The 14,198-nt window shown below is 37.9% G+C and overlaps 1 protein-coding gene, 1 long non-coding RNA gene and 2 pseudogenes across 5 annotated transcripts; 1 reads left to right on the plus strand and 3 right to left on the minus strand.

Annotated features, from left to right (window-relative positions):
• Nucleotides 1–308: 308 nt before the first annotated feature.
• LOC149217060 (protein CANDIDATE G PROTEIN-COUPLED RECEPTOR 8 pseudogene) lies at nt 309–1,238 on the minus strand (annotated as a pseudogene).
• A 157-nt stretch (nt 1,239–1,395) lies between these two features.
• On the minus strand, nt 1,396–4,829 carry LOC149217061 (uncharacterized). The gene is made up of 3 exons (XM_089390122.1): nt 4,724–4,829; nt 1,730–2,109; nt 1,396–1,683 (listed from the first exon to the last, which is right to left on the minus strand). The coding sequence occupies exons 1-3, from the start codon at nt 4,827–4,829 to the stop codon at nt 1,663–1,665; spliced, it is 507 nt and encodes a 168-aa protein (XP_089246248.1). The 3' UTR covers nt 1,396–1,662.
• A 204-nt stretch (nt 4,830–5,033) lies between these two features.
• LOC149217062 (protein CANDIDATE G PROTEIN-COUPLED RECEPTOR 2 pseudogene) lies at nt 5,034–5,941 on the minus strand (annotated as a pseudogene).
• A 5,278-nt stretch (nt 5,942–11,219) lies between these two features.
• Nucleotides 11,220–13,808, plus strand: LOC149217063 (uncharacterized). 4 transcript variants are annotated; one of them, XR_016251224.1, is made up of 5 exons: nt 11,220–11,386; nt 11,427–11,488; nt 11,742–12,405; nt 13,426–13,462; nt 13,570–13,808. It is a non-coding gene; the product is annotated as an uncharacterized LOC149217063 (long non-coding RNA). The 4 variants fall into 4 exon arrangements; XR_016251223.1 differs by having other exon boundaries at nt 13,426–13,808; XR_016251225.1 differs by lacking the exons at nt 13,426–13,462; nt 13,570–13,808 and having other exon boundaries at nt 11,742–12,116; nt 12,228–12,267.
• Nucleotides 13,809–14,198: the final 390 nt, after the last annotated feature.

Below are 14,198 nucleotides of genomic sequence, written 5' to 3' on the forward strand. Positions count from 1 at the left end.
CCTGATTTTGAGCCTGCATCCGCCATGTCAATTTCTGCAAGAAGTAATTGCTTTTGCGGAAAAGCACATTTTGGCACCAGATCCAAAGCATACACCAGTTCCATAGAAACTTCAGCGGAGCCATTAGATTGAAATCACACCACTCCTGAGGGAAGCCGCAGCACAAGTTGCCCTCCTACAACACTGTTTGTGGTGCCCTTTGAGAGTAAACTTGTGGTCAGCATATGACATTTCCCAAATTCCAGAAACCTGCCTAGGTGAATCACTCCTTGCCCATTTGACATGGTCTCTTATATCAGAGTCAAAATTCAGTTGTTTTTCCCTGAACCTTGACTGTTTTTACATTCTGTAACGTTACCTGGAAATGCAATCTCCTCTGGAGTGTTCAATTTGTGAATTCTTTTGAGCTTCTTGTAGGAGATATACGAGTAGAAACACACATCAAAGGTATTGCAGTTAATCTTCATAGAAAAATACAATGGCTGACATAGTTCCTGGAAAAAATCTGCAAGAAAGGTTGCATATACAAAGGAGGATAAAATGCATGGTAACAGATATTTATTAACCCATAGATCCAGTAGCCCATGCCAACCCCAGATGCCAGTAAGCCACAGCCAAGTGCAGATACCGTATTCAATAAAAACAGTGCACAGATGTAGTTGTAAAATGCTGGTCTTGCTGGTAACCTGTTGTGCCATTTGGTGTGAGGGAGGCATAAAATGGAACCATAGATTGCAACAAATAGGAATTTATAAGCAAGCCAGAAACCCCATTTCTGCAAATCTCCTGTATCATTGCTATCAATGAACAATGGAACACCAAAACCAAATATGTCTATAGCCTTGATGATTGTATCAACACTAGCAATAGTGGTTGAGAGGATGAGAGAGTGCACCAACGCATCCCATCCACTAACATAACTCCCTTGTAGCAAAAACACCAAGACGCTGACTTCCAATAGCAGCATCCCAAAACTTGTTACCAAAGACAATAGCAGAAGAACCCTGCCATCCCTGAAGCAGGCACCACAGGAGATTGAGAAGAGCGACCACCCAGAGGACGGCATAGTAAGATGCGATTATGGATGATCGGGCGTGAGTTAACCTGCTGATGCTCCTCCGCGCTTGAGATACCATAAATAAGACAAACACTAATGGAGGGGCGTTCAACGCGATGTTATACCACATCCCGTAACCCCCCTGCAACCACCACCCCATTGATACACTCCGAATTGTCAATTCAGCCCATACAGAGACAATATAACTGTTACAATTGTCAAAACCATCATTAGGACCGGTGGCAAAAATGACTTCAAACACACACAACAGGTGGAAGGTTGTCCGCGATAACCAGACTCTTGGTTCCACGAATGGTGAGCCTCCGGGGTTCTCAACTTTGTAAACTCATCTTTAACGACATCAGTCAATATAACTCCTGCCCTTGTGCCACTTGGTCTCTCCACTTGCTGATTGATAAAACTGGAATCTATCAAATCAATGTTTGCTTCAACCAATTTCAAAAGGAACCGGAAATAGTCCTTATCCAAGAGATGCATCTCGTGTACAAATTTTAAATTTTCTTTTCACACACAAAGGTGAATTGATGAGGGCATCTCTATATAAGTATTCTTTTCTGTTGATTCCACTTGCTGGATCTCTTTCATCAACGCATCTCCATCTTCATCTTTTATGCAAGAATTAGCACTTGGTGCAGGGGAATCCAAAAAGACCTCAGATCTTGCTCGTTCATACAGAAGCATATATGCACTATTCGGCTTATCATATTCTTGTGGAGAATTTGTTTTGAGGAAGTTGTCATAAACATCAACAGTAAATTTTCCTCCAAAGCAATCCTTTTCTAAATTTTTGAGATCATATGCTTGAACTTGCTTATCATCAAATGACATCCACCCTCCAGTTCCTGCTCTCCGACAATTGAGAAGACCATCTCCAGGGCGTTCCTTTATCTCTGAATAGTAATGCCCAGCAAATGTCGTTCCAGTGTGAACAACAACACCAACAAGATCATACTGATAAAATGAATCTGGTATGGAAACACCAGGGACAATTCGATTGCCTTCACTAACAGTTGTATGCTCACTGCTAGCTTCTTTTGTTTTCCATGCCAGGTGTACCTTGCTCCAAAAATATTTCCCTTTGTTCTTCAAAATTGGCCCATCGAATGATAATATGTAGCTACAGCAGTTTCGTAGCGCGCTACGAAACTGCTGTGCATTAGGCATCACCTACAGCAGTTTCGTAGCGCGCTACGAAACTGCTGTGTAATTTCAAAACACAGCTTTAAGACCAAAATTTAATCTTTTGGAGTCTTTCTTTTTCTTTGAAATCTTTTCAGTGATAACAGTGGCTCCACTTGGGATAGTGTTCCCCTGTGGTATACTAAGAACTCGTAGGTCCAGTGCTTTATCTTTTTTATTACAAACGGAAATTTGCTTGACAAACATCCCCTTCGAGCTTCTTGGGCCTTCACCTCGGGCTTAAGTGTGATGATGACTGTAGGAGAAAGAATCTACATCTACTGAAAAATGCTCAATTGATCTTGAGCTTATTTGGAATTTCCTACCTACCTACCCTATCAATTCAAACTTCTTTCAGCTCAATCAATGTGAAATTTCCAATGCAGCCAATCATTTGTCTTATCTGATGTTTGATTTCTTTGACTGCATCGGAGTTCAGAGCCAATATGATATTGTGATGACCGCTGCCACTGAAATTGCCTCTGATCTTCATAGAAAAACTGAAACACTGGAGAGTAAAAATCTTCCATATATTTAGCTATAGGATCCCAGAATACATGATCAGCTTGATGACTCTTGTAACTTTCTGGTTGTGCAAACTGATCTTCAACAACAGTGTACAGTTCCTCAATCGTGAAAGAGAAAGGAAGCAACACTCTCTCCTTGTGTTCTGCCATAGAAAGCTTCTGAAAATAATGATCATGGTTATGAAGACTATATGCCTGAATTTGACCTTCTAAACCTTCAATGTCTTTCTCAATGTCTTCAGCAACTTCATCCAAAAATTTCATCTTATCCTCTGCCTTACACTCAAATGATTTTAGATACGAGGACAAGGACAAAGAAAAACTTTCATTTGTATCTCCATTACTATGATCATTATTCCATTGTTTGAAACCTTGAACTGAAGGAGAACTAGCCACCACCTCTGATCTATCTATCCATTCCTCCAAAAACATAAACCAAAAGTCTTCAAATGACTTGATGGATTTGGCAGGAAAGCTTTCAATCCACCGTTTACATTTCCCTTGAAATGAATCATAGAACAACATAATGCAAACATCCTCATGCTTAACTCTAAGAAGCTCTGTAAAATCACAAAAATCTGATATATGCTTCAAAGTTAAACTCAGATCTTCTCCATTGAATTTTGGACCATTCCTTAGAAAATATGCATCCTTGGGAAAATGATTTGGGAAACCATGAATTCCTGAAAAATTTATGCATGCATACCTTGAAATAAGAATGGTAGCATTTGGGTCCTTCATAACTCCAGTGGAATCACCATGAATGTATGAATTTTGAATTCTTCAACAATGGAGTCGCCAAGGTAGATTTGCAGCCTCGAAAAACCTTCTGAGCTCCTGCTACCTTCAGAAGTTCAGCTTCATGATTTCGGGAATGAGTAATCTTCAGACTCCCGGCAGACGCACCAAAATGTTATCTCAAAATCAAGCCCTGGAAGGCTGCAACCCAGGAAGACTTCAAGTAACTATTTCACACCAATCTTTTGACTAAGGCTTAGCCTCCTTAGCCTGAGAGGGCTCTCTCAAAGGATTATTGATTTTGACTATTAGTAAGATGGCTAACTCTTGTGAATAACATTGACAAATAATGAAGGCTGGACAAACATTACATAAGTTTCCATTGGGCCTATGGAGTCAAACATACTACAGCAAACAATGATGATGCCTTACATAGAAGTCAGGGCATTTAGCATTTGGATGTTCAAAATACCACTTATATAAAACCACAGTTTACAAAGACATACAGGAAGTCAGAGCATGATCAATGAATTCTGAGTGATTATGCATTTGTACAACTGTAAAAGAACACTAAAGAAAATATACCATCACACATTCTGAACAAGAAAATCCCTTATGAATCCTGAGAAGTAAAACAGTCATTTATATTACTGAACTCTGTTTTTACATAAGCCAAAACAGTCCTCTGTTTTATAAAATATCCAACCCTTTGTCATTTCTGTTTCAGCTATATATATAGAATTCTTATTCTAATTGATTGAGATTCCTCCTCCAGCATGAGGGGAATTCGATCACTACCTCTAATGACACCTATCAACATTTAACTAACTAATAAATGCAACAAAGTGCTGACTGTAGTTTTTAAGAGTTCTAAATCTACTATGACTCTAACTCTATATTATATTCATGATGGCTTCTCTTCGTTCTTTGACATCTGGAGTTTAGCTGAGATAGCTGAGATGGATGTTTAATGCCCCACGTTTTCCTAGGATGCTGAACCTTTTAACTGTTCAGAAGTATTAGGAGATGTCCCTGGTTTCTCGGCTTCAGTTTTCTCCAAAGTAATCGAATGCACAGAAACATGTCTTCAGTCCTTTAATTACCCAAAATGTGGAAGACTGCCTCGTTTTGATGCGTTGTAAGCTTGGGCTATGAACATGTGTGCAGGCAAAAAGTTTCTTACAGGCAAATCACTTGATACCTCCTGATTTTGAGCCTGCATCCGCCATGTCAATTTCTGCAAGAAGTAATTGCTTTTGCGGAAAAGCACATTTTGGCACCAGATCCAAAGCATACACCAGTTCCATAGAAACTTCAGCGGAGCCATTAGATTGAAATCACACCACTCCTGAGGGAAGCCGCAGCACAAGTTGCCCTCCTACAACACTGTTTGTGGTGCCCTTTGAGAGTAAACTTGTGGTCAGCATATGACATTTCCCAAATTCCAGAAACCTGCCTAGGTGAATCACTCCTTGCCCATTTGACATGGTCTCTTATATCAGAGTCAAAATTTAGTTGTTTTTCCCTGAACCTTGACTGTTTTTACATTCTGTAACGTTACCTGGAAATGCAATCTCCTCTGGAGTGTTCAATTTGTGAATTCTTTTGAGCTTCTTGTAGGAGATATACGAGTAGAAACACACATCAAAGGTATTGTAGTTAATCTTCATAGAAAAATACAATGGCTGACATAGTTCCTGCAAAAAATCTGCAAGAAAGGTTGCATATACAAAGGAGGATAAAATGCATGGTAACAGATATTTGTTAACCCATAGATCCAGTAGCCCATGCCAACCCCAGATGCCAGTAAGCCACAGCCAAGTGCAGATACCGTATTCAATAAAAACAGTGCACAGATGTAGTTGTAAAATGCTGGTCTTGCTGGTAACTTGTTGTGCCATTTGGTGTGAGGGAGGCATAAAATGGAACCATAGATTGCGACAAATAGGAGTTTATAAGCAAGCCAGAAACCCCATTTCTGCAAATCTCCTGTATCATTGCTGTCAATGAACAATGGAACACCAAAACCAAATATGTCTATCGCCTTGATGATTGTATCAACACTAGCAATAGTGGTTGAGAGGATGAGAGAGTGCACCAACGCATCCCATCCACTAACATAACTCCCTTGTAGCAAAAACACCAAGACGCTGACTTCCAATAGCAGCATCCCAAAACTTGTTACCAAAGACAATAGCAGAAGAACCCTGCCATCCCTGAAGCAGGCACCACAGGAGATTGAGAAGAGCGACCACCCAGAGGACGGCATAGTAAGAGGCGATTATGGATGATTGGGCGTGAGTTAACCTGCTGATGCTCCTCCGCGCTTGAGATACCATAAATAAGACAAACACTAATGGAGGGGCGTTCAACGCGATGTTATACCACATCCCGTAACCCCCTGCAACCACCACCCCATTGATACACTCCGAATTGTCAATTCAGCCCATACAGAGACAATATAACTGTTACAATTGTCAAAACCATCATTAGGACCGGTGGCAAAAATGACTTCAAACACACACAACAGGTGGAAGGTTGTCCGCGATAACCAGACTCTTGGTTCCACGAATGGTGAGCCTCCGAGGTTCTCAACTTTGTAAACTCATCTTTAACGACATCAGTCAATATAACTCCTGCCCTTGTGCCACTTGGTCTCTCCACTTGCTGATTGATAAAACTGGAATCTATCAAATCAATGTTTGCTTCAACCAATTTCAAAAGGAACCGGAAATAGTCCTTATCCAAGAGATGCATCTCGTGTACAAATTTTAAATTTTCTTTTCACACACAAAGGTGAATTGATGAGGGCATCTCTATATAAGTATTCTTTTCTGTTGATTCCACTTGCTGGATCTCTTTCATCAACGCGTCTCCATCTTCATCTTTTATGCAAGAATTAGCACTTGGTGCAGGGGAATCCAAAAAGACCTCAGATCTTGCTCGTTCATACAGAAGCATATATGCACTATTCGGCTTATCATATTCTTGTGGAGAATTTGTTTTGAGGAAGTTGTCATAAACATCAATAGTAAATTTTCCTCCAAAGCAATCCTTTTCTAAATTTTTGAGATCATATGCTTGAACTTGCTTATCATCAAATGACATCCACCCTCCAGTTCCTGCTCTCCGACAATTGAGAAGACCATCTCCAGGGCGTTCCTTTATCTCTGAATAGTAATGCCCAGCAAATGCCGTTCCAGTGTGAACAACAACACCAACAAGATCATACTGATAAAATGAATCTGGTATGGAAACACCAAGGACAATTCGATTGCCTTCACTAATAGTTGTATGCTCACTGCTAGCTTCTTTTGTTTTCCATGCCAGGTGTACCTTGCTCCAAAAATATTTCCCTTTGTTCTTCAAAATTGGCCCATCGAATGATAATATGTAGCTACAGCAGTTTCGTAGCGTGCTACGAAACTGCTGTGCATTAGGCATCACCTACAGCAGTTTCGTAGCGTGCTACGAAACTGCTGTGTAATTTCAAAACACAGCTTTAAGACCAAAATTTTAATCTTTTGGAGTCTTTCTTTTTCTTTGAAATCTTTTCAGTGATAACAGCCACGATGTACAAACAATTAGGAAAAGTGAAAGGGCCAACCATTCAAGTGAATGTCATGGGATTGTGATTGTCAAACTAGATGCTCAGAGATGGGGGGTATTTAAGAGAAATATGCCTTCTATGAGTGGACCATGATATACAATAGATATGCTTTAGTGACTAGGAAGCAATAATGGCAGAGGGAGCAACTAGGATTTCCACAAGAAGATCTGTTTCAATGTTAGAGGGAAGACCCAGTTAGGGTGACCGAAAATCAATTATGGTGATGGATCCAGTGAAGGAAACCAATCAATTTATGGTTAAGCTGAGTCATGTGACATAACATGTGTTGAGGTACTATCATGGTACAATTGGATATGGATTGAGATATATCTCAAATGATGAAGTACAACTATAAGGATATACAAATCTATATTGGGCAAAGAGTGTAGAAGACATGAAGAGCACATCAGGATGTTGCTTCACTTTGGGTTTTGTTATGTATCCTGTTATAAGGTAACTTGATTAAGAAATCATTGGAAAGTAATTATCATATTAGAAGATCAATTTTTCAAAAGAAAAATCAATAGGATTTAGTAGGAGTTTGAGTGTGGAGTCAATGGCAAAGATTTTGAATGCAAAGTTCAAGGTGGAGAAGTTCAATTGAAAAAATTACTTTGAGTTGTGGAAGCTCAAGATGCGGGATTTGTTGGTGCAATAAGGAAAACTCAAGGCATTGGATGGAAAAAGAGAAATTTTCAGGCATGACTGATGGGCATTTAGATGATGTAGATGCAAGAGATTTTGACACCATTTGGTTGTGTTTGATAGATGATGTTCTTTCAATATTGTTGGAGAGAAAACAACATTAGGCTTATGGAGCAGAATGTAGATCCCTTATATAAAAAAAATCTTGACAAAATTGAATCTACTTCAATACACAATTGTATAGTTTATAGATGAAAGAAAGTATCAAAATTGTTGATTATTTAAATGTTTTCAATACTCTTAGATTGTACTTAACTAGTATGGATGTAGAAATCATCGATGAAGACAAGGTAGTCACACTATTGTGTTAATTGCCTAAAACTTAGTAGCACTTAGTCACTTCCATTGTATTTAACACAACTGGTACTCTATATTATGATTTTGTTGTGGGAGCATTATTCTTTGAGGAGATGTGGAAGAAATCTAGTATATGAATTTCCACACTAAACACAACAGTAGCTAGGTTTTTATCTAAAGAAAAATGAGAGAAGTAGAGAGGTAAATCAAGATTTAGGTCAAAAGGAAAAAGGGTAAACTAAAATGTTGGTACCGTAATAAATTAGAGCATCTAAAGAAGAGTGTTGGAAGAATCCACAAAACAAACAAATCAAGTTGAGACAAGTCCTGGTATGGTTGATGAAGTTTTAACTATTTATAATATCCCATAACACCATGAAGAATGGTGATCCAGATTACATATTTCTATTATTTGTCATCCATCACAATGCTTTTAGGGTGGAAAAATCAAAGAAATCGACTTACAGGAACAATTTTAGTGATGAGATCTAATTTGGAGAATTGGGGTCATAAATCTTTTTGAGCTTAGTTTGAGGCCTAAATGACATTTTTTTGAGGTGAAACTTTGATGCTTAAGCATCACATCCTCTAGCTCTATTCTACATAAAGTGACCTTTCCAGCGGTCAAAGAAAGACATTAATTGGAATTTAGACGCAAAAGTTATGCTTCCCAAAAGTTGACATATCATGATTCACCACCATAATTCAAGAGGATGACATGTTTGCCCCCGTTACTCATGGAAAAGGGGCTAACCATGTGGGGATGATGAAGATAACTCTTTATTGAATTGTAACTCATGTTGAGGGTTGAATGGGTGAAATTGAACCCCTAATTGGCTATTGGGCTATGCTATAACCAGATCATTATGAGGAAAATGAGTTTCATTCTATTTGCTTGCATTTTGTTTCATAGTAGAGTAGAGTAGCTAAGTGTGGATATATAGAGAGCATAATAGAGGGGGTTTGTGTTCAATAACATCCTAGAGGTCATAGGTCTTAGAAAACTCCATAAAGAGTGCCTTCTCATTTATATATGCATCATTTACATTTGAGACAAAAGAGAGTAGAGCAACCTAGCTTTTCAACTTGATTTTGTCTTAAAAGAGTTTCCCAGATCATAACTTTGTGTTCATGTTGGTTGATGTGTGTTTGTATTTCACTATCCTCTATTTTCCACACTTTATCTATTGCATGCATAAAAAGAAAAATTAGTAAATCCAGAAATCTAAGAACAAATTAACTATCATAAACTATGTTTACAATGCCAATCATGAGGCAAGACAAGTGCCTCAGTGCAGTTAGGTTGAAGAGATTGGTATTTATATCCTTAAGACCATAGGTACCATTATGCATTTCATTCACAATGGAATAACAAGTTAACAAATGCCATGTATTTAATTTGGAGAACGGAGGTAGGATCATTCTTGAAGTTGGCCTGGTTTAACTCATCCAAAATTTTATTGGGTAAAGGGAGGTTTGAGATCTTTGTGGTCCATCTGATTCGTGTTGTACTAAGGCTTACCACTAGTATGCTAGAACTTTGTCATTATAATCAATTTGGGTTTATGCTATCATCTTGGGTCTCTTAAAATGTTACACATTATATGTTTGGATCGATCCTACTTGAAGCTTACTCAACAAATTTTGGAAGAATATTGCATAACCACCCTGATTACTGCATTTTGTGTGAAGTTTTTGCTTTGTGTTGAGTTTCCATGAGACACAATAGGCCTTTGGATTATAACCAGGAAGCCATCTGCCATTTACAAAATAGAGTGTGAAGACAAGAGGAAGTGCATAATTATTGAAATGTGAAGTTATTAGAGATTATAACCCAATAGGAAAAGCAAATTAAGAAGTTTCAAATTAAATGTAAGATGTTTTACCAACTGGTCATGGGCCTTGCAAAAAACTTTGAATTTGTGACATCACATCCAAGAATATCAATTATTACAATGAACTCTAAGGAATTTGGAAATATAACTTATATATTAAATGTTTAACCCACAAATGGAGATAAAGTAAAAAGCCCATACTACATGTGCCTTTCTTTAATATATATATAAACTTTATACCATATTCTTATAAAATCTAAAATAATTTTATTTATAATAAAAAAAATTAACTCAACCTTATACATAATTATTGGTTTAAATCTATCTTAAGGAATCAAATCTCTTGAGATGCAAACCTCTTTTAGAGTGAAAATAGATTTGATCCCTCTCCATGTATGGTAGATCTAAAATAATCACTGGTTTAAATCTATCTTAAAGAATCAAATCTCTTGAGATACAAACCTTTTTTAGAATGAAAATAGATTTGATCCCTCTACCTAGTTTACATAATAATAGATTTATTTTTCATTGCTATTTGCTTATCTTTATCTTCACAATTTTGAGACATTAATTTTTTATTTATACTATACTTTTTTTTTTTTTTTTCCGAAGGTGGCAAAACCTATCAAACTCAGGTGTCAAACCAACAGTGAGGACAGCCATCTCTGGCTGCTATCCGCGAATGTCGGTTTGACTCATCACCGTTATCAAGGAAAACCACGCCACCTGTAATAACCCGCTGGTGGTCCGTAAGGGAGCAGGCTTTCACTCCTGCCAGATGCCTCTGGGTCTTGGGCCGTTAACCTGTTTCCTTACGTCCGAGGAAGACGAGCTCTTAGCCAAGCAGAAGCAGTTTTAGGGCATACTCCAGGCCGATATTTATACTATACTTACTTAAATGATATAAACTTATTTATTTATTAACCATTATAATAAAAATGTAATATTTGAATATTTCAATAAAATATAATAGAAATGTAGTATTTCAATAAAATATATTATGTAAAAATGTAATATTTGAATATTTCAATAAAATATAATAGAAATGTAGTATTTCAATAAAATATATTATAAACCATTATAATAGAAGTATTGTTTTGATGGAATCATGGTCATTATATATGTAAAATAGATTATTAGCCAGAAAACTTGCCCGGCATGCTTCAAGCAAATGACAGCTTTCCATCTGTACCGCAATCAATAAACAGCTAAGCTAGGCATAGAGGCTTAATGCCGTGTAGGTGGGTTCTGACTGTCAGATTTGAAATTATTTAGATTCGTTCGACGGTGTAGCGTGTAGCACAGCGTACAGAGTATTATTAAATGCTCGGTATGCTTCTTGTTATTGACGACCTTGGTGGTACTGCCATCGGTCAAGGTGAGGAACTTTGTATCAGTAGTATTACCATCGGTCAAGGTGAGGAACTTTGTATCAGTAGTATTACCATCGGTCGAAGACATAGCGTCGACTGCTCAGATCGAGTTCGAAGAGGGGATTCCATCAGATAAACTCATAGAGGTAAGCATTTTTTTTGACAAATTGTTGTAAAAATGGTATATTGTTTTGAAATCTCAGTGGCATGGGATCGATGAGGTAGAGAACAAGTTGCTTCTGTTGATCATTTGCGAAGACCAAAAATCCCCCAAAAGTGGTCTGATCTGAAAATGGATCTTGGAAATAAGGCCTTAGGCCAAGAAATTGAAAAAACCCTTTGTTGCCCATTAAGTATGTACAGTGCTATTTTTGATCGGCATTGCTCTGCATTTGACAGGGAAAAACGGGACCAATATTTGGCTAAGCACACCAGTCGCTTCTGCTCAGTTTTTGAGCAAAGTTGTCGCAACATCCCTTAAATTTCGCAATAAATTAATTGAAGGAACTTACAGTCTGTATTTTGTATCTTTGATTTGCCACTGATAGCTAGACCCTCTCCGCTGATTCCGTGCTCGTGTTCATATTATTCGTCTCTTGTCTATTAAAGCTTTGGGCATGGAATTTAGGTATCGATTGCGAGGCAAAGCAAAATGTGCTCCTGCTAAGAAACTCAATGATCAAAATTTCAGTAACAGCATGGTTTGCTTTTCCTCCGCAATTGATACTCACAGGACCTGCCCAGGAGCACTGCCAGGGATCCATTAGCGCGACGGTGAGGCATAGCAGAGCACCATTTGGATGAATCGGGTTTTCTCCATTTCGATTTAATACATGTTAATTTTCTCTTTGTTTCAACCTTTTTGCTATTTATTGAGGCATATAGCTAGGGTTTTACATTCAGTAGCTTGAACAGAGGATGAAAACCTTACCAGGACAGCCATTATGGGAGATCGTAAGAGAGAACAACTTTTTCCTTGTGAAGCGGAGCAAACAGTAGCACCAAGGTCCAGTTCAGCGTGATATCAATAATCTCTACAACTTGCACTCATTCAAATTTTCAGGTATGGCTTCTCCTTTCCTTTTCTGTTAAAGTTTGTGGGTACATATTGAACTGTTGACTTGCTTAGTAGGATCATTTCTTTTTGAAGTCTAAATAGAGACTTCGAGAAGAAAGCGTAAAGATGCATTAAAGTGGAGATTACAGACTCCAAGGTACAACTGCCTGCATCGGACCTTGATTCCGCACTTTGATTCTCCATAAGCTTTTAAGATAAGATAAGATAATTATGTTTATGTCTAACTACTATCACAAAGTAGTTCAAAAGGATGGTTGAAGGATGGTTGAGTACACTGATGTATATACAATACAAAGTGGGAGATGTATATACAATACAAAGTGGGAGAACCAAACGGTCTCCTGTAAAAGATATAATGCATGACATAAATCAACATCTGGCCTTAGCGGAGAAGATCCAGGAGCTAATAGGTCTGAGCATCACACCCACCTCTCCTAGCGGAGAAGATCCAGCAGCTAATAGGTCTGGAGCTAATAGGTCTGAGCATCATATGCAGTCTCCTAACATCTGAGGCCCATCTCCTAACATATGATGCTGAATGAATAACACTGAAGAAACTCAACAAAGTCTCTTGGTCCGATGAAGAGCCGATCTCTTGGTCCGATGAAGAGCCGATGGCAAGTGCAGACTGTCCACTAAATTGTTTTCTGGGAGTTCACACGCTGCCTAGTCCATTTCCCAGGAACGCATTTGAGACAGAACCGCTGCTGACATCTCGTGTCGCAGAGTGAGGTCCCACTGATCCTCACTGATCTGGAGTCTGGAGTCTGGATACGCACTGATATCAATCAATCTCTTGGTGCCCCTATTTTAAGGTTCTTTGCTATTATTCTTCCAATATTTGTTTATTTAGGTGCCTGATATAGCCCAGTGAATTGGAATAAAGGTCTAGCCCAGTGAATTGGAATAAAGATGTAGAAAACTCTGTCAATGTTGGGGTTCTCTTTCCTTTCTGTTTGTGTTTTATGGATCAATTCCAGGAACTCATGATTTGTTCTTTGGCAGGTGAACCGGATACCTCTAATCTTCTTTTTTTTGGCAGGTGAACCATATAATTCTATTCTTCCTCCCAACTGAAAAAAGCTCGAGTTGCTAACATACTACAGGGTAACGTAATGCCACTTGAAATGTGCTGATTCTTGTTAACAGGAAAATGGCGAAGATGAAAAACAAGAAACTGTGCATGTAAATTGCATCTCCTTTGATCCACCTTGTATACAAAACCAAATGCTCGAATTGGGGTCACTGGAAGTCCAGAAAAGTTAGATTGCTTCATTGGGTTCCTTTGTAATTGGGAATGGCCATGACATTTGTTGACGAGTGTTTTTGAAAGAATTGTACAAATGTACGCATGGAAATGGAAATTTCTGAGATTTAACTTTGTTACTGTTTTTTTTTTTATCAATGTTCAAAGTAAATTTCTTTCCCTTTGACATTTAAAAAAACATTTATTCAATGCCACTCAATTAGTATTAAAAGATAGAAATGCATTTTGGTTTTGCTTGATGTATTTTGGAGTTAAGTATACACTGTAGACTCCATATACTTTGACCGGTATAAACAGTTTTGCAAAAGGTGCATATTATTTGTGATTAATGATAAACGGTCGTTATCTTCTGAAAAGTCACTGGAATTATAATTTTTCATTCATTTGTTTTTTTTACCTCTAATATGAATTAAAAAGAACATGTATGCAATCATCTGTATTTGCTTGAATAAGAAACAATGTTATAACCCTTTTTCTGTTTTTTCCTAATCAATTTTAAAGGGAAAGTGCA

The sequence above is a fragment of the Pinus tabuliformis genome, chromosome 1_1 (genome assembly GCF_031772625.1).
Source record: "Pinus tabuliformis cultivar Carrire ecotype Pingquan chromosome 1_1, CPIR1, whole genome shotgun sequence".
In the NCBI taxonomy this organism is placed as follows: Eukaryota; Viridiplantae; Streptophyta; class Pinopsida; order Pinales; family Pinaceae; genus Pinus; species Pinus tabuliformis.